This window comes from Podarcis vaucheri (assembly GCF_965113315.1).
Source record: "Podarcis vaucheri genome assembly, chromosome: 3".
Classification (NCBI taxonomy): Eukaryota; Metazoa; Chordata; class Lepidosauria; order Squamata; family Lacertidae; genus Podarcis; species Podarcis vaucheri.
Window position 1 is genome coordinate 65956553 of NC_138761.1, and position 23353 is coordinate 65979905.

Here is a 23353-nt window from a genome sequence, read left to right on the forward strand (position 1 = left end):
TAAGCTTGTGTTTATACAAGTGAGATTGAAGGGCTGGGTCTCCCTGACACAGAAGTCAACAGAAAACTTTTCCCATTAGTAAACAGTCCTCTACAATACACAGTACAGTGGTATCTCTAGATGCGAACGGGATCCGTTCCAGAGCCCCGTTCGCATCTAGAAGCAAACGTAACCAGCGAGGCACGTCTGCGCACGCACGCGTCACTTTTTGCCGCTTCTGCGCATGCGCGTGACATCATTTTGAGCATCTGCACATTCGTGAGCAGCGAAACCCGGAAGTAACGTGCTCTGCTACTTCCGGGTTGCCACGGAGCGCAACTCGAACCCGCTCATCCCAAAGCACATTCAACCCGAGGTATGACTGTACTGCATTGGAAAATCCCTGCCTGTTCACTGTATGCACTCATGTTTATGTATTTGTGTTCATCTCCTGACAATAATTAAGCTTTCAAGGTTAACACAGCATTCAAAGAAGCTACTTTTTGAAGGGTTGAATGCCGACTCAAAAATCAACAGCTCTGCATATGAACCTGAACACTGAAGAATTCAGTTGCATATCTGGCATTTTAGCCTCTATATTGCAACTAAAGGGTTGGGACTGAGTCCTGATTAGGAAATACCCAAATTTGGTGGTGTTGGCAAGTGAAGTGAACAGGCGTGCAGCCCCTCGTGATAACACAATAACATGTAGCAATATTCTTGACAGCAGCTGAAACTCTTTCTTTCTTTCTTTTGCAAGTTTGTTCCTGTTCATAATTTTAGTGGCACATTCTATTATTAGATACAAAATGCTTTAAAATCTTTATATTTTATTCATATGTTAAAAGTTCAAATTCAGTAGATTCATGTAGTCTGAAGTCCTTGTACCATCAAAAGAGAGAGGGAGGGAGGGAGAAATTCCAGGAAAACACATGGAACATGGAGCTGTAGGAATGCTGGGAGAGATTTTTCCTGTCGTCATTTACTACCCTAATCGCCTGAAGATCTGCAATTGAGGCTGAAATCTTAAACACACTCATTCCCACTGAATACACAAGTGACTGACCTCTGAGAAAGGATTGAGGATAAATTTGATCCAGTATACATTGCATGTTTGTTTGTTTATTTAAAGCCCAATCTGTCAAACAATATCGAAATACAGCTTATCCGTTCCAATTCACCCTTATCTGAATTTTCCATTGTAGTTCTCCAACCAAACAATGTTTACAAAAATGCATTCTATTAGGGGAAATTGCTTGCAAAATGTGTACATGAGTCAAAACTGTTTATAAAAATGTTTGAACTAAAATGTGGTGAATTTTCATGAGGCTTTTTTAAAAAGAAAAATAGCAAATTGTTGCAAAATGTGGACAACCCAATTTAAGATTGGAAAAAAAGAAAAGAAATAAAATTGTCATATCCTCGCATCCCTGCTTCCAGGTAAACATGCATTGGTTTGTGTTCCGGGTTTTCCAACTGGCAAGGAAGGAACCATTTTAACAAGACATAATAAATTACACACACTCATTAAAAAAGAGTTGTAAATATTGGCAAAAATGTCTTCAGTTGTAGGATTTCGGGCAGAGGTTGATTTCTCTCTGGGTAGAAATCCAGACCCGTCAGAAGCTCCACATCACGGACACGAGCTGTATGAGTCTGAATTCTTTCTTCAACCCACAGTGATTCTGGCTGCCCATCCTGACAAAGCAAACAAACACAAGAACTTCAATTGTGCATCAGCAGGCAAAAAAACAATGTTGCAGTAGTGCAAGGAATTTCTGCATACAAATGCCTTACAACTTTATTATTTTCCCTAATTAAATTTCTGTCACTGTGGACTGGGGTAACTAGGCCATGGCGATCTGCTGAATGTTTCCTTTGCCCTTGGAACTTGTTCACTATCTTTTAACAGTTTCCTTACAACAGTACAATGAGCTATGACTTATCAGAATGAACAAACACAGCAAGTCCTTTATGCCATATTTGGGAAGAGGGAGGGGCAGGCTGAAGGCAAATGCTACAAGCAAAAACTACTACTTTTTTTACTTCAGCTATTGGCACTACCTAGTTAATGCTTATCAGTATGCCAAATGCTGACCATCGGAGCAGAAATCATATACACATTTTCAGATGCTTTGAACAGCCACTGAGCAGCATATCTCCCCTCTGGATACTGTGCATTACCATCATCCAGCTGTTATGCCTTTCTCCTTTTAAATGCCACCACAGCCACTCCAGCTAGAGGAGGAGAAGTCGCTTACAAAGCACACCCAGTTATATGTGGCTTACATTGTCCTGAGACTAAATGATGCAAAAAAGCCTTGTCCAATTCCAATAATAATAATAATAATAATAATAATAATAATAATAATAATAATTTATTTATACCCCACTCATCTGGCTGGGTTTCCCCAGCCACTCTGGGCGGCTTCCAACTGAATGTTAAAAACAGTACAGCATTAGACATAAAAAAACTTCCCTAAAGAGGGCTGCCTTCAGTTGTCTTTTAATTGTAAAATAGTTATTTATTGCTTTGACATCTGGTGGGAGGGCGTTCCACAGGGCAGGCACCACTACCGAGAAGGCCCTCTGCCTGGTTCCCTGTAACCTTACTTCTCGCAATGAGGGAACCGCCAGAAGGCCCTCGGCGCTGGATCTCAGTGTCCAGGCTGAACGATGGGGGTGGAGGCGCTCCTCCAATGCCGCCTTGGTGCTTTTTCAAAAGGAAAGTATTACTTTATAAACCAGCATTAGGGCATTGTGATGGGGAGGCATAACTGATAACGCTTTTTTGCCAGCTGTGTCAGTTTCACTGGAGAGCAGAATTGGACAGCGTGTCCCAGATGCCCACAGTCAAGAAATACAATAAACCAAGCAAGAGATGGCAATGCACTTCAGATAAATTACATCTGTTCACAACTGGCACAACTCTTCTTTAGCAACCATTTAAAAATCTAATTCCTGCTTATTCAAAACTGCATCTCTGACTTTCATGCATATATACTAACACAGGAATTGGGGAATTGTAGCCCTCCAGATGTGGTGCATTCCTAATCATGCAGGCAATGAAGATCAGGGGTTAGAATTGTTCTGTTAGGGCTCATCCACACTTCCACTTGTCCAAGTGATTTTCCACTTGTGCCACGCATTCTAGGCATGGGTTTGAACAGTTTTACTTTCCCCCCACCATTTTCCCCTGGGAAACCTGCTCTTTAGTGATAAATTAGAACAAATAACATTCCACTTAAAACCCAATTGCTGTTTGTACCATTTCAGCACTAAAGATCAGCTTTTCCTGGGGAAAAGCGGTGGGAAAATGGAAGTGTAGATAAGTCCTTAGTCTCCACTATGTCACAAGTGGTCAGAATAACAGAGGGCATATGTCACCTAATTTGTGCTTTATGTGCAATTCTTCCAAAATATTTAATATTGAACACAATCACTGTCAGTACATTGAGAGTCAACTGAAATGATCTCTAGGCCTTGTGTTGGATTTTTACTGGGCACTAAAGACTTCTCAGATGGCCACATTTGTAGAAACCCCATCTCCAATAAGAAGAGCAGGGGCATGTGAAGTGAATGATGTTATACTTACACCACAGCTCTCAGAGTTGTCGGGCCGATGAGGAAGGATGAAGGGCAGGACACTCAGTGAGCCTGAGCAACTCAGTGGGGTGTTGGTTTGGTCCTCACAGCTAGTCAGTACAACAAAGTAATGGGTTGGGATGGGGATCTGTGAATTGCCTACATGCCTGTGAAAGGAGATCAATTAAAGGCTGTTTACCAAAATCTATACTTTTTGTAAAATTATACTCATACCATTTCATTCAATGAAATTACCCTACCCTGTGGAAATATTATGGAGAATAGCTCCAAAACTGGAAGCAGAAGGAAATCAGCACTCATTAGGTAGGATTACACTGTCTGTTGCATAACAGATACTGCATATACTTAACCAGCAATTTTCAGTTTCAGTAACTGACAGCACAATCCTGTACATATTTACTCAGAAGTAACTCCCATTTAATTCAGTTGGGTTTACTTGAGGCAAGTGGGTATGGGATTGAAATTGTGAATCAATGTGGATTGATATTCTGTCCAAAATTTTAACCAACAAAGGCATACAATTTCAGCAGTTTTTTAGATTGGAAAATTCCTTTGATGTGCATGGTTGTATGTGGGGTCAAAAGGCTGAAAGAATAAACCTCTGCCTTTTCATTGCATTTAACTGATTTTCTATTTTTTTTTTAGTTGAAACTGTATTAACATTTAACAAGAAACAATAATTGAAAAGGAACTGTGAGAGTAAAATTCTGATGCCCCTGGAATTAGTTTTCTTATCAATCATACAAAGAAGATTCCATTAGCTGAAACTGAAGCAGTGTCACAGATACTCATGCAAATGCAGTCCCTTAATGCATAGGGTAATTCCTGTAAGAGCTCTCTCTTCAAAAAGTGGGTAGGGTTATCTTGCCATGACTAACTTTGTACAGATTTTGATCTGTTTATAAAAGCTTTTAAACAGCACAGTGTGGCTGACAGGATATTAAAGCCCTTTGACTGGAAGGAAGCTCAAGTCTGTCATCTCATCCATCCACCTACATTGCGGCAGAAATTCTTTCCCTCTGTCCAAACCATATTTGAAAAATGTGGCATCAAGTCTAGCCTAGAAAACAGCAAATCCAGTAAAACCCAGACCATAAACCTATTTGCATAGCCAAATTGTCCAGAACCTGCAAATATTCTTTACAAAACTGGCAGCTGGCAATAATTATCCTGCGTCCATTAGAGAGCATATCAAACAGATCAGCAGAACTCCATACTCCAGAAGACATCTGAAGGCAGCCCTCTTTAGGGAAGCTTTTAATGTTTGATGCATTACTGTATTTTAATATTTTGTTGGAAGCTTCCCAGAGTGGCTGGGGAGGCCCGGCCAGATGGGTGGGGTATAAATAATAAAATATTGTTGTTGTTGTTGTTGTTGTTGTTGTTGTTGTTGTTGTTGTTGATTTGCAGCATAGGAGCTAACTCCTAGGGGCCATGGGGGCTTCAGCCCCTACAATAAAATATTTGAGGGGGCCGGGCCCCCACAAAGTTGATGGGCATTCCCATTCAAATAGTGTGTGCACTGCATCATGTGATCAAATATGTGGGGTGGGGCTTACCTGGGCCCCCACAATATTTCATTCAAGTTGGCACCCCTGATTTGTAAGTAAATTGTGGTTAGCAATGCAGCTGTTGTTCCCAGAGGAAAGATCCAGGGAGTGAGGCTGGAATTATTCTATTCTATTCAAGCCAGATGCTGATATCAGCTGGCCCACATTGGATCGTTGGCATCCATTTGTCTCGAGAGACAATGGAGGAGTGTGTCTTTGGGAGTGAAGTCAAACTGCTGGAAAGTTACAGTGCCTGCTGTGGCTGTAGATACCAATACAGGAGAGACATGTTTTGTTGCAGCAGGGCCAGATTAAAGGCGTCCAGTTGTGCTGCTGCAGATGCACCATGGCATTTCTTCTCTCTGCGCTCCTTCCAGCAGACATCCCTCCTCTGCTCCCTGCTATGGATGTACAACCTGATTGTCTGTCTCCAGGCACTGCAGTCGTCTGCAAGGGATTCTCACATGGTGAGGCGAATGTTGCCAGCCTTCATGTCATGTTTGCAGACATCTTTGTAATGCAGAACTGGTCTGCCAATGGGCCTGGTGCTTGAAGCCAGCTCCCCATACAGCACGTCCTCAGGGGTCCTGCCATCTTCCATTCTGTGGACATGACTAAGCCAGTGTAGACATTTTGAGACAAGAATGTGAACATGGTGGGAATGTGATGTCCGAAATCCTCCAGATGCAGCACATGTGGAAGGCATTGAGGTGTCGCTCCTGGCAGTGCCCACAACTCACTTCCATAAAACAATGTGCTCAGCATACAAGCCTGGCAGACCTTCATCTTTGTACTGGACATTAGCATCACATTCTCCTATACCCCTCTGGAGAGGCATTGCCGCAGCTGCCTTGCCAAAACACCTGCCTATTCTTTTCAAGCCAGACATTGGTATCAGCTGGCTCACATACAGCCAGTCATTCTACAGAGTGTAACTTGATTTCTTGGCTGACTTGTGCCTGAGCACCTGCTGTAACTCACTTAAAATCTAGCACTGGGTTTCCCAAACTTGGGTTTCTGGCTGTTTATGGACTATATATGATGGACTACAGTTCCCATCATCCCTGACCACTGGTCCTGCTAGCTAGAGATGATGGGAGTTGTAGTCCAAAAACAGCTGGAGACCCAAGTTTGGGAAACTCTGGGCAGATTGGCTATTGTTTGTAAGCCATTCTGTGATGCTTGACAGAAGAGTGGGATATAAGTTATTTAAATGAATAAATAAAAATGAAACTCGTGCCACATGCTAACATTTAAACTGGTTACCTTTTTTCTTTACTTACTGTGTAATGATATCAAGGGAATCAAAGTGTCCATCACTATTATAATCAAAAATAGGCCCACTGATCACATTTAGCCCATTTCTCTCTGTAGCATATTTTGGAAGCAGCGTATTATGCAAGTAATCCCATAATCCTGCAATTGAAAGTACAGTGAGATAGAATCAGCTACAAGGGGAGCTGTTATGCTGAATCAGTATGGCTTCTCTGTCCCATGACCACACAGACCAGAAGAGGCCAGAATGTAAGCATAAACTCTCAGGTAAATAATGCAATATCAAAGTGTAGGCCATTATCTGAAAGCACTTACTTTTGAATTCTTTGTACATGGGAACAATGTTGCTGGTAAGTAAAGCATCATATTGTTCATCTGCAGTTGAATTGAAGTCTGTGGGGGGGAAATGGGATTAATAGTTTGTAAGTCATGAAAACTAAACCAAAATTATTTTAAACTGAGCACAATTTTGTTTACGATTCTGATGGATCTATTCATTAAAATACCTCTTAAATTTTATTATTTAATACCCTTTCTGCCCTCTTGCATGAAAACATAGGATCAAACATAGTGGTAACAGAAAGATACATGTGGACCCTGCAGCAAAAGAGTGAATTTCTTCTCTTCAGGGTTTCTGCCAGCCAACCATGCCCTTTCCCATGATTGGTTTTCTGGCAACAAAGCACAATGAGATGCCATGGTTTGTTGTTGGCTTATGAACCATGGCTTGTTTTAACTATTATCTGGTGTTATGCCAGAAACCAACCATCTTGCTTAAAAATGGCTTGTTTGGCCACCTCACCCCAGACGCTCACCAAGCTACAGAGGCACAAGGCAGGAGCAACTGGAAAACAAACCAAGCTTTGGAGAAACAATCTGTGGCTTGTTTGCTTGCCTCATTGTACAATGAACAAAGCATGGTTAAAACAAGCCATGTCTCCATGTTATGTGCAAATGAATCACTGTGAGCCTGGTTTCTAACAGATTCCTTTCCATGCAACGTTTACATATCTCCTTACTCAACGTAAATCTAAGCCCGTTGAAGAAAAATATTTGACTATGACTTGAGGAGCCTTGTGGTCTGGTACTACAGAAGGCAGTGACTATAATATAGCAAAGCTATTCTTTCACAAAAGAAACACCACTGAAATACCCCCCCCCTCTCCCTTTTTAATGCCATGCTTATCCCCAGTGGGTTGTTTCAGTGTTGTGTATATGTTTTTAAACACCCAGCCACATCCAGCCGATTACAACATTATGATCTTTTCTATATAAAGAGAACTACTAACTGGGAGGGTAGAGGAAACCGTGGGTGATGTTCAGGTCTGGCTGGTAGTTGGAGCAGTTTTGGCTCTGAGCTTCAGGGATTCTAACATCGGGCCGCAGACAGTCTGGAGCAGGGGGAGGAAGAGAAGATGCATCTCCCGCCTGGAAAGGGGGGGAAAGAGAGAGTATTACACCCACAGTCGTGGCTAACCTACAGTTTTGTGACTTCCTAGCCTAGCTTTCATTGATTCTGTCTTTTCCTATTTTTATAATGAATCATGTCCGTGCTAAAAATAGAAATGGACTTTAGCCCTTCTTTCCAGTCTGTTTATTTCTTGGTCCTTCAACATTTTGATAATGGATGGGGAGGAAGGAGGGGAAGTCAGCCCAATGTAAAGCAGTTGCAGCAAAGATCAAAGCAGCTTTTGGATTAAAGATGCAAGGCATTTGCCCTATTGGCTCTAATCAACAAGTTAAGATGTGTGACTCAAACTAGAGCTTCACAGAAATTGCATCATGTATGCCTTCCTGGCCTCCTTTGGTTCAAGATCTGCAGGTAGGACTGGGGGGAAACCCCCCCCCTAGGGAACCCCAGGACCTCTGTCAGTGTAGAAACAATAAAGAAACAAAAAAAAAATCAAGTAAGGCAATGTGTTAATTGTCTTTCCTCAACTTGTAGCAGAAATACTTTCAGATGATTAAAAAAAAAAACCAACCTTTATCTTAGAGTTTAAAAAGATGGGGCCAGAGACACTGAATTTCTGCTGTTCTGTGCCTTTCCTTAGGTATTTTCTTTAACATTATGTCATTGGGCTGTGCCTTACTCTGCCACCCCTGGCCCCACCACACACACCCAGCCAACAGTCAGTTGATGAGAAGCAGAGACCAGCAAGCAAAGTAATGGCAGCCTGGTGTCTCTTATAATGCTTAGTTCAAGCTGTATGGTAGGTCAGACCGAGAGGAAAAGTACAGTCACTGCCTTTGGTAAGAAGAGCATGCTTTAAACAGGAAACAGTAATCAATGTGTCAAGAGGCATAATTTATTTGCATTTTGTGGGACTTTTAACTACAGCATTTGGAAGCAGTTGCTTTTGACTGCCAGGCCATCACTCAGCCACTTCCAGGGGTGGTGTTGGTGTTTCTTAAGTGGTATAAGGAAGAAAAGAAAATATATAAATGAGGCATTAAAAAAAAGAAGATCCCGCAAACTCATTGATCCAGAGATGCAAACCCTACTCAGTTCAGATGTTCTTCAATGCCCTTTTTATCTTTATACAGCACTTTTTAAAAAACCAACCAGTTATGGGCCCATTTTCAAAATCTCATCCAACTAGTCATATTTCTATACCAGACTCATGAATGTACCAATCCAGGAATGAGTGGCATGTGTGAATGACCCAACATGAAGCAATAGCCATAGACAGAACTTCCACAGCAAATGCCCACAGTTTTCAGTGAGGTGATTTCTGACATTCAGCTGAAAAGTCGTGGAACTGAAGTGTAACCAAGTGTTGAGGAACCAAGTGGTATGCGTCCCATGAATCAAATCTCCTCGTAGGAAAGCCTTCTGAGGGCCACATGTCAGTGGTGGACATAGGCCAACAGAAAGTGGGTGGGGCCAGAAAGGAAAATGGGCAGAGCAATGGATGGGACTCTTGCTTTTGTAGAGGAGACTGCAGTCCAACTACACAAATATACACACACACAAAACACAACATATATACACACAACACAACACAACACAACACAACACAACACATAGTGCATATCCCCAGTGAGGCAGGGAAGCAAGAGACATTATCATGGGTCAAGGGCACATCTCAGTCAGGAAAAAAACATTTGAAGATGACATCGAGCAGAGCCAGCACAAGGTGTGGGGTGGGATTAGGGCCTGAGGAGAATCCTGAGGGCCAATCTAAGAGGTCTGGCAGGCCACATTCATGACAAAAAAAATAGAACATGGGGCTCAATTACAGATCATACACTGCAGGACAATTTCAATAATCTGGAACACAAAGGTGTTTACTTTCTTTTCAAAAGAGTGAATGAGTCTATGAGTGAGTGAATGTGTGTGTGTGTGTGTGTGTGTGTGTGTGTGTAGGAGGGGTTGGTGACTCGGTACAACCAAATCTTTCCTATTCAGGAGGTGGGGTTTTCCTCATAAACTTTGCCAACAGCCAGAGGGAAAAATCATAGTTTTTCCCTAAATCACTGCCTCAGGAAATCTGGCTACTGACTCTGCTATTTCACTGACTCACGACAAACTGCTTTTTATAACCTAAAGGGACTAGCTCAGGATATGCTGGCTATCAAAAAAAAATAATGGGGTGGATTTCTGAGCCAACACTGGTACTTCAATGCCCCTGTTGCTTAAGGGCCAAACTAGATGTAGGCAGATAGATAGAGAATATGTAACTGTGGAAAAAATAACAGAAAATGTCACCTCATGGTGGTATTCCTTCATCAAAATGGATTGTATAAACATCTCAATGTAACCAAAAATTGGTCTATCATGAGATTCTGCTATAATTTTGATTCCATTTGTAGGTCTAACCTGATTGTGGCCACCTCTAGTCTGGCAATATTTTGCAGAAGGGATTAAAACACATACTGGAAACTTAGGCTTGTACGATTAAAGCGACTTAAAGGGCCTTCTCACCCTAGCGCAATTAATCCACTTTTTAAAAGAAGCAGACTTTTTGCAGTTAGGAAAGTGACAGGGAAATACACTGGCATTAGTGAGATGAATGAACGATTGACAGTGAACAAGTGAATCAGTATGAATGCTGAATAAACAGGTAGTCCAGAGAAATCCTATAATGTGGATCTCCTTTTAAGGCTCTTTTGATTTCACTGCCTGCAAAAGGAGAACAAATACCACGCAGTAGGAGCTAGAAAATAACTGGTGAGCCTTCTTTTTAGAAGGCTGCTAGTATATCTGGAGGCTACCATTCTCTCTTGTTGAAAGATAACAAGGACAGATAGCAGTTATTGGTATCCATCAGGTTTTAGCATCTACTCAAAGCCTTACTCCTAGAGCTAATGACATGTTTATTGATGTCTCAGCATCAAAACTTTTTGTACACACCCACTTCAAGAAGTGCTGGCTTCTTTTTCATACCTTATGAAAAGCATTGTAAACCTCTATCTAGAATATTTTCTCCACTGTGTTGGAAAAAAAAACAAACCCTTCAAATTATCTAGCTAAAACATTACATTGTCACTAAAAACATTGAGGGCAACCATAAAAAAAATTAAATACATCAGAAGCAAGAAACTTCTCTGACTTCTCTGACACTGTCTATTAAGACTGGTGCTTTTTAACTTGTTTCTAAGGTTAGGAGTGAACAGTGAAACAGCCACATTTGCAGATAATAGTTCTGTAAATAATTCAGGGTAGTAAAGACAAAAAGGAATGATGAAGAGCTACAAACGGTTCTTTCCAGGCTTGGTGAATTGAAAATAAATAAATAAATGGCAACAAGTTACATTGAACTGTATTTGCCATCAAAAATACAACTTCAGGATGTGGTAAAACATTATGTGTGCTGTGAGGAAAAAGTAAATTCTATGTTGGGAATCACTAGGAAATGGATTGAAAATAAAACTACCACTATTGAAATGCTGCTTTTAAAAAACTGGAGTAGTAAACCCCTGGTCAGCAAGCTGGATATAGCCCCATAAAGCCCTCACTCCCCACCCTCTCCAAACTCTCATCTCATTTGCCTGCTCTGTGGCAATGGTTTCTGTGGGAGTGGATATAAGGACCAAAACAGAGCTGCATGTATGTGAAAGTGCCACCAGGAAGCTTGGAGGGTGGCCAAAGAAGCATCCGCTTTAAAGCAGGGGGTCTCAGCAGCCTCTGGTGCCACCTCTGCAAATTTGCTTTTGCTGGACTGCTTCTAGGGTCCTCTCAGATACAGTGGTACCTCGGGTTAAGTACTTAATTTGTTCCAGAGGTCCATTCTTAACCTGAAACTGTTCTTAACCTGAAGCACCACTTAAGCTAATGGGGCCTCCTGTTGTTGCTGCTGCTGCCACACCGCTGGAGCATGATTTCTGTTCTCATCCTGAAGCAAAGTTCTTAACCTGAGGTAATATTTCTGGGTTAGCTGAGTCTGTAACCTGAGGCGTATGTAACCCGAAGTGTATGTAACCCGGGGTACCACTGTAATGTCAGAAAAGCAGACCAGAGGGCTGAGCCCTTCCGTTTGATCCAATTCTCCTTCGCTGATTCACAAGTGCTGGTAATGATCAGAAGGAAGGGGAGAGCCAAGGCAGAAAGAGGAAGGCCGGGTGGGAATGCTGTATGTTTTGTTTGCCACAGATCAGAGAGGGAGTGTGCTTCTGAATATCAGTTGTGGGGGAACAGTAGCAGAAGAGTGCAATTGCTCTCCTGCCCTGCTTGCGAGGTTCATAACATGGAACTTGTCAGGAGTACATGCAGGAGCTGGGCCCTGTGACTGGTAGGGCCTCGCAGGACTAGGGCAGGTGAGGCATGACAGAAGACTCTTAGCACCTGGTGGCAAGGGCCAGGAGGAGTATATAAGGCCAGCATTTCCCTCTGGCTCTTTGCCATGGCAACATGCTACCCACCTAGCTGTGCTTTGGCTTCCCGACTCCTGGAATCCTGACTCTTGGACCCTCAGCTTCCTGACTCCTGGTTTCCTGACTCTTGGCCTCCTGACTCCTGGTTTCCTGATTCATGGACTCTTGGCTTCCTGAACCCTGGACTGCTGACCCTGGACTGCTGATTCCTGCTTCCCAACCTCTACCCCAGCCCCGACGTACCAAGCCAGGACTCCGACTGCCCGTAACCCAGACTGTGACAGCCCTGCTGGTCCAGGCCAAAGGGCTATTATTGTCCAGCTATGTGGCCAACCCAATGCCCATGGGAAGCCCACAAACAGAACCTGAAGGCAACAGGCACTCTCCCTACTTGGGTGTTCATCTGGAACTGGTGGTGAGGCATCAGGCATAAGCCTGCATTTTATTAATGTTTGATCAGGGCTTGTATATTAAAGAGAGCTTAAAGATTTTCAAAAGTTTCAAGCCAGGCAGAAGACCAGCAGTTTACAACCTTGGTAATGTTTTTCCTAGACAAGGGGCCCCTTGATTTATAGCAGAAAACAATTCTCAAAGTCGTAAAAGCTGAAATTACAGGACACTGACCCTACATGTTACAGAAGATAAAAAAGGCAGAGATAAACATAATTAATAGTTGGTAAATAGTAAAATAATATCAATGTGCCTCCCAGTAAATGACCCAGATCTTCTTTCTAAGGTTAAAAGGCCAAGACCAAATGGGGAAGCATCTAGCTAGCAAGTCTTTTTGTCTAATGGGAAAAGCAGCTGGCTGAAGGAGGGGTTGTAAACTGGAGAGGCTTCTTTTGAAGCTGTTTTTTTACTGAGTTCCTTTTTACTTTACAAAGGCCTTATTCCTTTTAAAAGGCTACCTATGTTATGTATTAAATATATTGTCTTAAATGTAATTATGCAAAGGATTTAAGAAATGCTAGATTTCATATAGTTCTAAGAGTTGTATTTTGAAATTAAGTCAGCCACCAGTCTTGCCCCCCTTGCTAGACAAGAGACGCCGTCCTGAGCAGTCCTGATTTATTAGTTGTCAAACATTTGTTTAGAAACCTTCAAATGAGGGAGATCTTTCAATGTTGATGTGAAACTCAAGATCCTTGACATATGTTTAAGATAAAAATTTAAGATTAACCATTTGTTTTAGAAGGCAATAGGGCAAGGAGGGCAAGAGGTGAGCTGGTAATTAAGATGCCTTGTTGAGACACATGTAAGATATATTACTACTTATTTGTCATTTATAGATGTAACAATATATAGCTCTTTGTGTTCCATATAAGGACAGGAGGATATGGGTGTATCTTTTTGTGATTGGTTCTAGCAATCAGCCAATAGGAATTTCAACCAGGCTGATTGGACAGAGGCAGCCACAGGAGGAGCAAAGGGGGCTGGATTGAGGGAATATAAGTGCTGGCCATAATGGCAGGAGGCCAGGCCAGAGCTTGGTAACCATATACCACTGTGCCTCTCATTTATTTGTCTGACAAATAAATAATTATTTTAATTTCTCTATTGCTGCGTTGAATATTTCATTCCAGCTAAGCGTTAACCACAAGCAGGGTGCTACATTTTATGGTGCCGTGACTCGGATAAGTGGTCTGCTGGAACGCAGCCCCTTCGCCCTACTGGGCAGGGTACAAGAGAGAGGACCACTCACTGCCTACCCAGCGCGCACTGGAAAGTTTTTTTCCAGGGGAACGCAGAAGTCTCATCTGTCTGATACCCTGCTCACTGGCGGCGACGGACCGGGGGGAAACGGAACCAACCAAGGGTAAGTGCACAAAGGGATTTTTTGGCCCTCCAATTAACTGGGAGGAAGAGAAGTCTTGATCAAACTTCTGCGTCTCAGTAAGTGGGAACTGAGTACGCTAGGTGGTTGGGTATATCAGATGGTGGTCTGGTGGGGGAAAAGGGAAGAATGGGAGGTAGCGTGTGGTGAAGTATCTAGCGCATTGTATGTGTGAGAAAGTACAGAGCAATCTGTAGCTGACCTGAGTGTGGAGTGGGCAGTACTTCGGTTCCTGGTAAGGCGACTTCACCAGGCAAGGAAACCCACGAAGCGTGTGTGTGAGTGACTGAGTGGATACTTCACAGGGCCATACAATGGGAGTTGGGGGTTCAAAGGGGGGAAATACACCTCTTGAATGTATGTTAAATAATTTTAAGAAAGCCTTCTCAGGGGCATATGGAGTCAAAATGACGCCAGAGCGCCTGAGAACGTTATGTGAATTAGAGTGGCCGAAGCAAAATACTGAATGGCCATCTCAAGGAACCTTTGATATAAATTTAGTAAGCAAACTTTGGTCTAACATCGCCAAAGAAACTGGAGGGTGCCCAGAACAATTTTCATATATAGATTCTTGGCTGAGCACATTAAATAAAAATCCTCCATGGATAAGGGAATGCAAAGTCCAACGATGCAAATTATTGGCTGTAAAAGCCGAAGCTAGGAAAGGAATCTTGCCAAATAAACTCAAACCCATTTTTGAGGGACCAGAGGAAGAGCTGCTTCCACCTCCACCCTATGCTCCACATCGAAGGGAGCCTAATCCAAACACTCCACCAGTTGTAACCCCAAGGCAAGAAAGTGGAATGAATAATGGGGCTGGAGTCACAGAACTTGATTCCTTGATAGATTATGATAAATATCTTCAGGAGGCATTGGAGGCCTATAATAAAGCCCAAGCAGAAGTGGTTATTCCACCTGTGAGTCCCAGTAGAACTCCATCTACAGTCTCTTTTAGTGGAATAACTGATTGCTTACCCCAAACTCCTGTACATCCAAGTCCTAGAGAATTATTACAGAAGTTACAGGGAGACCTTAATCGGTCAGCAAGCAATACAGCCAGGCGTATAAGGCTGCTAAAAGAACGCCTTGGGACAAATACCATCCCCTATGATTTGAGGCCCCTAGAGCAAAGCGAAGAGAAAGATCACGTACTAGCCCCTCTCAGAAGAGTATTTGATGCACTTGAGGAGCCTGTGCTGGTTAACGGGCAACCCGGACGACGGCCACCTCGAACTTCGACCCTTCAGTACATTCCATTCACAACTACGGATCTGATGAATTGGAAAACACACACCCCATCTTTCGCAGAAAAACCTCAGGCTATGATGGACTTGGTGACTTCAATAATAAATACTCATAGTCCTACTTGGACAGATTGCCGCCAGCTCCTGAATACTCTGTTCACCACTGAGGAAAGGAGAGACATAATTGAAAAGGCACAGATATATTTGCGTGAGCAGGCCAGAGTGGGAAATGTTTTTAATATTGACCGTCATCTCCAAGACCACTTTCCCTTGGAAGATCCTAATTGGGATCCAAACAATGCAATTCATCTGGCCAGGCTTACCACCTACCGCCAGACGCTTGTGCAAGGTATCCGCAGGGCATGCCAGAAGCCCACTAATATGTCTAAAGTCTCAGAAGTAGAACAGAAATCAAATGAGAGTCCAGGAGACTTTTTAGAGAGGCTGCAGGAAGCCTATCGTATATGGACTCCTTTTGACCCTGAAGCCCCTGAAAACAGCAGAATGATTACTGCTACATTTGTGGCCCAGTGCGCTTCCGACATTCGTAAGAAAATTCAGAAATCAGAAGGATGGGAAGGGATGCTGATGAGCCAAATTATGGCCATTGCACGCCGAGTTTATCGGAATAGGGATGAGGCTGAGAAGCAAGAGAAGAAGAAGTGGCAGAAGGAAAAGATGGTAATGCTGGCCACAGCAGTGAAGCAAGACTACCGCCCCTTAAATGGAGGAAGAGGGCGGGGAAGGAATCCACCACTGGGAAGGAATCAATGTGCGAATTGCAAGAAGGAGGGTCATTGGAAGCGGGAGTGTCCTGAACCCCTGAGGTTGGAAGAAGTACGCCCAGGCCTAGGCCCAGGTTCTGGCCCAAGAAACCAGGGACGGGGACGGGGAATGATCCGAAATGGAAGATATCAGAGACCTGGACAAGGACAGAGTAGAGACAATTTCATTGGACTGGCAGAGGAGGATTTTACCCAAGACTAGGAAAGACCGGACTCCATAAAGTTAGGCTTCCAGGAGCCCACGGTCACGATTCAATTAGGAAGCCATTTAATAGACTTTATGATTGATACTGGGGCTGAATACTCAGTACTCCCAGAACTATTGCAGAAAAAGGCATCCAAAAGTGTAGTCATTAAAAGTGCCACTGGTCAGTCAGCTAAGAGGTCTTTCCTCCAACCTTTGGAATGCCAGATTGGGGGACATCGTTTAACCCATCAGTTTTTGTATATACCTGAGTGTCCAATACCTCTCTTAGGTAGAGATATGCTGTCCAAATTGCAGGCCCAAATCACCTTCACTCCTCGAGGTCCAGAAATGAAACTGCCATCAAAGGCAGCAGGAATAATTTCCCTCTCAGTACCTAAGGAACAATCATGGCGCCTAATGTCAGCCCTGCAAGTCCAACCCACATTGGAAACAGAGTTAAACAAGCTCCTCCGAACCCTACAGGTGCCACCAGGAGTATGGGCCGAAAATAGCCCACCAGGAATGGCCAAGAATATAGCTCCAATTGTAGTAACCTTAAAACCTATGGCTACCCCTGTATCTGTAAAGCAATATCCTTTACCCCGGCGAGCAGCAGAGGGCATCCAGAAACATTTGGACCGCCTATTAAAATATGGTCTGCTTAAGCCCTGCCAATCAGAATGGAACACACCCCTTTTGCCTGTTCGAAAACCTGGGACAGATGAATACAGGCCAGTGCAGGACTTGAGGCTCGTAAACCAGGCTATCGAGACCTTGCACCCAAATGTACCAAACCCATACACCTTGCTGAGTTTGATCCCACCAGAAGCAACATTTTTTACTGTATTGGACTTGAAAGATGCATTCTTCTGTTGCCGGCTGGCACCACAGAGCCAACCTATATTTGCCTTCCAGTGGGAAGACCCTTTGACAGGAACAAAAGGCCAGCTAACCTGGACAAGATTGCCCCAGGGATTCAAAAATTCCCCAACTTTATTTGGCACTGCCTTGGCGAAGGATCTAACAAGTTACCCCTCAATACCTGGAGAAAAGGTGGTTCTGCAATATGTAGATGACCTTATACTAGCAGCAAAGGATTTTGATACCTGTAAAGAAGGTACAGAGGAACTGCTCCACTTGCTCTGGCAAGCTGGCTATCGAGTTTCCCAGAAAAAGGCACAGTTATGTTTAGAAAAGGTCAAATATTTGGGCTTTGACATCTCACACCAACAACGAGCATTGAGACCAGAGAGGAAAGAAGCTATTTGCCTTATCAAGGAACCTACCACAAGGAAACAACTTAGAGGATTCCTGGGAACAGCAGGGTTTTGTAGACTATGGATACCTGATTTCAGCAGTCTGGCCAAGCCCTTACATGAAAGCACTCGAGGTGCAGAAAAGGACCCATTCGTATGGGGACCTGAGCAGCAACAAGCCTTTTTAGTTATCAAACAACGACTTATGGAGGCCCCAGCCCTTGGACTGCCTAATTCAGAAAAACCCTTTCAGCTGTATGTACATGAACAGAATGGGATTGCAGCGGCAGTCCTGACCCAGAGATTAGGAAGTTGGAACCGTCCAGTAGCTTATTTGTCAAAACAATTGGACTCAGTAGCAAAAGGATGGCCTCCATGCCTAAGGGCAGTAGCGGCCACTGCAAGCCTTGTCAAAGAAGCTGATAAATTTACCTTCGGCCAGACGATGTACGTGAATGTACCTCATGCTGTTCTGACACTCATGGAATATAAGGGTAGTTATTGGCTAACGAACCCAAGGATGGCTAGGTACCAAGGCCTATTGTGTGAAAATCCCAGGATTCATCTACGAGTAGTGAATATGCTCAATCCAGCGACTTTGCTGCCCCTACCAGAGGTAGATGATGAAGAATCACATGATTGTCTCCAAATAATGGATGAAGTTTATTCCAGTAGACCCGATCTGAAAGATGAACCATTGAAAAATCCAGATGTTGTATATTATACTGATGGTAGCAGTTACCTGCATGAAGGTGCCAGACGAGCAGGATATGCTGTGGTCACCAATGAGGAAGTTGTGGAAGCTGAAGCTTTGCCTGCTGGCACCTCAGCACAAAAAGCTGAACTTATAGGTTTAACTAGAGCTCTGCAATTGGCAGCCGGATGTAAGGCAAACATCTATACTGATTCTAAATATGCCTTCTTAACCCTGCATGCACATGGTGCTCTATGGAAAGAAAGAGGTCTAATAGGAGCCCACGGGAAGGCCTTGAAATATGGACCTGAAGTAGAAATCCTGTTAGAAGCAGTATGGGCTCCAGAACAGATTGCTGTAATGCACTGCAAAGGTCATGGACGAGGAAGGGATCCAATAACCAGAGGAAATCATGCTGCTGACAAAGCAGCCCGAGAGGCAGCCCAAAAGCCTGTGGGAGGATTTATAGCAGCCCTCATACCAGAGGTAGTTCCAGAAGAAGTTAAACCTCACTATACCCCAGAAGAGAGGAAGTGGGCTGAACAGGAAGGAGCGGTTGTGAAGGACGGTTGGATGATCCTGCCAGACAATAGGATTTATGTACCTCATCACCTAGCAGGCACAATTGTAAGAAATTATCATGAATCTACTCACCTTGGCGGTACTGCAACCAGAGAGAGTCTCAGTCGGAAGTTGTATATTATTAATCTATCACAATTAGCAACTTGCATTTCACAGAAATGTGTTCTTTGTGCTAAAAACAATCCCAGGCAGGGACCGGTACAACCTCCTGGAATCCAACATGTGGGATATGTCCCCATGGAAAGCCTAATTGTGGACTTCACAGAGCTGGTCCCTTCTAAGGGATTCAAGTATCTCCTTGTGTTTGTGGATACTCTTACCGGATGGGTTGAAGCTTTTCCCACCCGAACTGAAAAGGCACGAGAGGTAACTAAGAGACTCCTCACTGAATTGATCCCGAGATTTGGGTTACCTAGATGCATTGGAAGTGACAATGGGCCGGCGTTCATTGATCAAGTAGTACAAGAAGTATGTCGAGTCCTACAAGTGAAATGGAGACTGCATGCAGCCTATAGACCTCAGAGTTCAGGGAAAACTGAAAGAATGAATCGGACTCTGAAAACCCAATTGGCAAAATTAACCCAGGAAACGGGATTGGGATGGGTAGATGTGTTACCCATAACACTGTTTCGTGTTCGGTGTGCACCCACAAAAAGACTTAAGTTGTCACCTTTTGAGCTCCTGTATGGGAGACCGCCCTCCTTTGTTCAGGATATTTCAGTTGACCTTAAACAAATAGGAGACCATGTGACACAGGGACAAGTGCAATCTCTCTCCCGTGTTTTTGTTTCTCTTAACAGGTGGGCCCTCGAGCGCACGCCGTGCAGCATTGCCGAGCCGATTCATCAGTTCCAGGCTGGCGATAGCGTATGGGTGAAAGAGTGGAAACGTGATCCACTTGCACCTAAGTGGCGTGGACCTTACACCGTCTTGCTCTCTACTCCAACAGCGGTGAAGGTAGCTGAGGTGACCCCCTGGATTCATCACTCCCGTTTGAAGAAGTCCGAAGGCAGTTGGACGTGCAAAGGTGACCCCTCTAATCCTCTTAAACTGACTCTCTCCAAAAACCCTTGTATCTAGCCCTACCGGGAACGGGCTAGGTCACGGGCAACATTAGACGACCGGCCTGCTGCAGCCACAACCTGGAAGCTGGCTGACCTGCGCACGCCTGAAGCTTGAGGAGCATCAGAACCAGCGATTGTGAAAGGAAAGATTCTCTTATACAATTAATTGACTGCCCCCCCCTTGTGGAACAATTATCAGAGATATTACTCATTGGGGATCCTCGGGATATATGTTTTGGTCTTGGTGGTTCCCCATTTCTGTCACTGGGGGAATTATATTGGGACTAATATTTATCTGCTATCACAATAAGGTAATCTTTTGTGGAAGGAATGCATATGCTAGACATCAACATGATTTTATTATTAATCCTGATCCCTTGGAAAGGGGAAGGGTCCTTGAATCTGACCAAATTGACTAAATATGGATTCCGCCATGACCACAATATGTGGGTAGGTTTAGCTGAGATGGTAGCCAATGTTGCAAATAGGACCAATTGCCTTGTTTGCTCTCTTGGGCCAGATGATTCAGAGGGAGGTATGCCCTTATTACCGATACCATTAGATGCCATTGGTATGGTAAGCGAAATACCACAACAAACAGAAATACAGAATTTCCCCGGATGGAACTCAACTAAACCAATACGAGTTATACCTGTACAAGGGGAATTCTGTGTACATAAATCATCAGATGCAGCTGATTCTATCATGATAGGCTCTTCTCATTGTCGCTATACTTGGGATAATATTAAGAATACCTGGGCACACGGTACTACCTATCGAACTCGGAATGCCTTGCCCTGTGCACCTCCTTTTATTCATGCATGGAAAGTGGTATGGAACATAACTGTGACAGAAAAAGGCAATCTAACATACTGCACTGTGAACTCTCTACCTCTTTTGCTATTTCGCCTTCTGTACTCCACGTACCAAAAACCTCAGACCAGATGGTTGTGGTGGATATGTGGAGAATGGGCATACAAGAAACTCCCCTCCAAATGGAGTGGGACTTGTTTCCTGGGATGGGTATTACCACCAATGTGGATTATGCCCACTAATTTGGCCAAGCGAACACGAAGAAACGCTGATATTTCTCATATAGCAGGAGGAAGTACCCAAAGTTGGAGCGGTACTGATGATTGGCCACCAGAGCGCATTATAGCCTATTATGATCCTGCCTCCTGGAATCCTGGTGAGCTCATACAAGGGGCACGGGATCCTATTTATAATCTAAACAGAATAATTCGATTGCAAGCAGTAGTGGAACTTGTAACCAATGCAACGGCCCAGAGTTTGAGACTTATTGCACAACAGTTGGATGAAAGTAGAGCCGCCATTTTGCAGCTGAAAATGGGAATGGATTATGTACTTGCCAAGCAGGGAGGTCTATGTGGAGTCTTGAACTTGACAGGGAATGCCTGTTGCTTTAACATTTCAGATAATGGTGAGGCAATCCGTGTGTTGGCCACAAAGATGGAGAATATAGCACATGTCCCAGTACAAACATGGGAAGGATGGGATATGGGATGGCTCACCAATTGGTTACCTAATGTCACAGGACTCAAAGGGATACTATTGTCTTGCTTGTTTTTCTTGACAGTAGTGGTAATGGTTTTATGTATGATGCCATGTATCATTTCATGTTTTAGAAGTACAATTAGCAAGATGGTTTCAAATGAAACTCTACCTCATATCATGGCCCTATACAGAGCTTTACCTCAGGAACATGATGAAGGTCAAGCTATCAAGGACACTTGGGATGAAGGTCCTTGAGCTTGAAAGGGGGGAATGAGGCATCAGGCATAAGCCTGCATTTTATTAATGTTTGATCAGGGCTTGTATATTATCAGGGGGTTGATTAGCTGCTTGTGCTTAAAAGTGTGCCCCTTCAGAGTTTGTGCGGCTCCACAAGCCTCTGTGTGTGACAGAGCTCATCAGACATGTCTGCTCTAGTCACTGGTGGAGTCCGACAGTGGCTGTTTGCGGAAACGCCTCCAACAAAGAAGTTCCTTAACGGAAACACGTCTCCTGGACTCACGACGTGACAGCTTCCGACGAAGCATGGGTCTCCCTGCAGTTGCTTCTGACACCTCCCCACTATTTTCGCTAGAAGTGTCTCTCACCCCTTTCTCTCCCCTGCTTCCTGCCTGCGTTGCTGCGTCTCTCTCAGTATTACTGAGATTCCCCTCCAGAGACCCCGTGCTCCCCCTGCTGGTCCCTGCTTTGGCTGTTGAGTCTCTCCCAGTCTCTGGGAGCCCTACCACCTCCTTTCCCTCTGATGTCAGTTCCCTGACATCCACCTCCCCTCCAGGGCCCCCTTCCCCCCCGCCCCCTCCCTCTCCTCTGGGCGGTGAGGAGCTGAAACCCCGAAACGAATCCTCTTCATCTTCAGACGTCTCGAACATTTCCCTCCATCGGTCTTCGTTCCGACTCGCTGAATCCTCCTCCACCTCGGAATCAGCGAACCCCTCCAACTCTTCTTCTTCGTCGGTGGTGGCGAAGTATTCCCTCCGGAACCTCGCCACTGGCTGGGGTTTACGAGGGAATCTCTGATGAAAGGCTTCAATCAGAACCTCGTCATCTACATCCTCTGCCCTGACCCAGGTGTTTTCCGACTCCGGTTCCCCTTCCCACCTTACCAAGTACTCTACTTGCTCTCCCTTCCACCTGGAATCGAGAATCTCCGCTACATGGTAGCTTTGTTCTTTTTCCTCCATCGCTGGTCCCCTATTGACCCTCCCCTCTCTGTCCCCTATATACGGTGACAGCAACGATCTGTGGAACACTGGGTGCAACTTCATGTGGTTCGGTAACCGGAGTCTGAAAGCCACTGGGTTGACCTGTTGCGTGACTTCAAATGGACCCAGTCTTCTGGGTCTTAACTTCTTACAACCTCCTTTAAACGGTAACCCTTGGGTGGACAGCCACACCTGGTCCCCCACCCTAATGCTTTCCCCTTCCCTTCTGGTTTTGTCTGCCTGCCTCTTATATTCCTCCTTCGCCCGGTTTAAATTAAGTTGAAGTTGGCGGTGGATAGCTTCCATTTCTTCAACGAACTGTTCTGCGGCTGGAACGCTCCAGTTCTCCCCCTCCCCCCCTGGGAAGGCTCGGGGATGACACCCGTGATTGGCCAAAAAGGGGCTCATCCCCGTGGACACGTTCTCTGCATTGTTGTAGGCAAATTCTGCCAACGCCAGCTTCTCCACCCAATCATTCTCTCTGTCATTAACATAACACCTCAAATATTGCTGGAGGACACCATTGGCTCTTTCCGCCTGCCCATTGGTTTCGGGATGACGGGCAGTAGAGAAATTGACCTCTACATGCAATAAGCTCATGAGTCTCCTCCAGAACCTGGAAGTAAATTGTTTCCCTCGGTCCGAAACCACCCTCAAGGGGGCGCCATGCAACCTAAACACATTTTCCACAAACAATTTGGCGGTTTCTTCTGCTGTGACCGCATGTGAGCAGGCTATAAAGTGGGCC

The 23353-nt window shown here is 44.3% G+C and overlaps 1 protein-coding gene across 1 annotated transcript in view; it reads right to left on the reverse strand.

The window, feature by feature from the left end:
* Positions 1–1081: 1081 nt before the first annotated feature.
* ENPP3 (ectonucleotide pyrophosphatase/phosphodiesterase 3) overlaps positions 1082–23353 on the reverse strand; it is a 68833-nt gene continuing 46561 nt past the window's right edge. The window contains exons 19-23 of the mRNA XM_082216103.1: positions 7700–7838; positions 6726–6803; positions 6419–6551; positions 3575–3731; positions 1082–1677 (exon numbers count right to left, since the gene is read on the reverse strand). Coding sequence (XP_082072229.1) covers positions 1507–1677; positions 3575–3731; positions 6419–6551; positions 6726–6803; positions 7700–7838 — 678 coding nt within the window. The 3' untranslated portion in view covers positions 1082–1506. The remainder of the gene's footprint in view (positions 1678–3574; positions 3732–6418; positions 6552–6725; positions 6804–7699; positions 7839–23353) is intronic.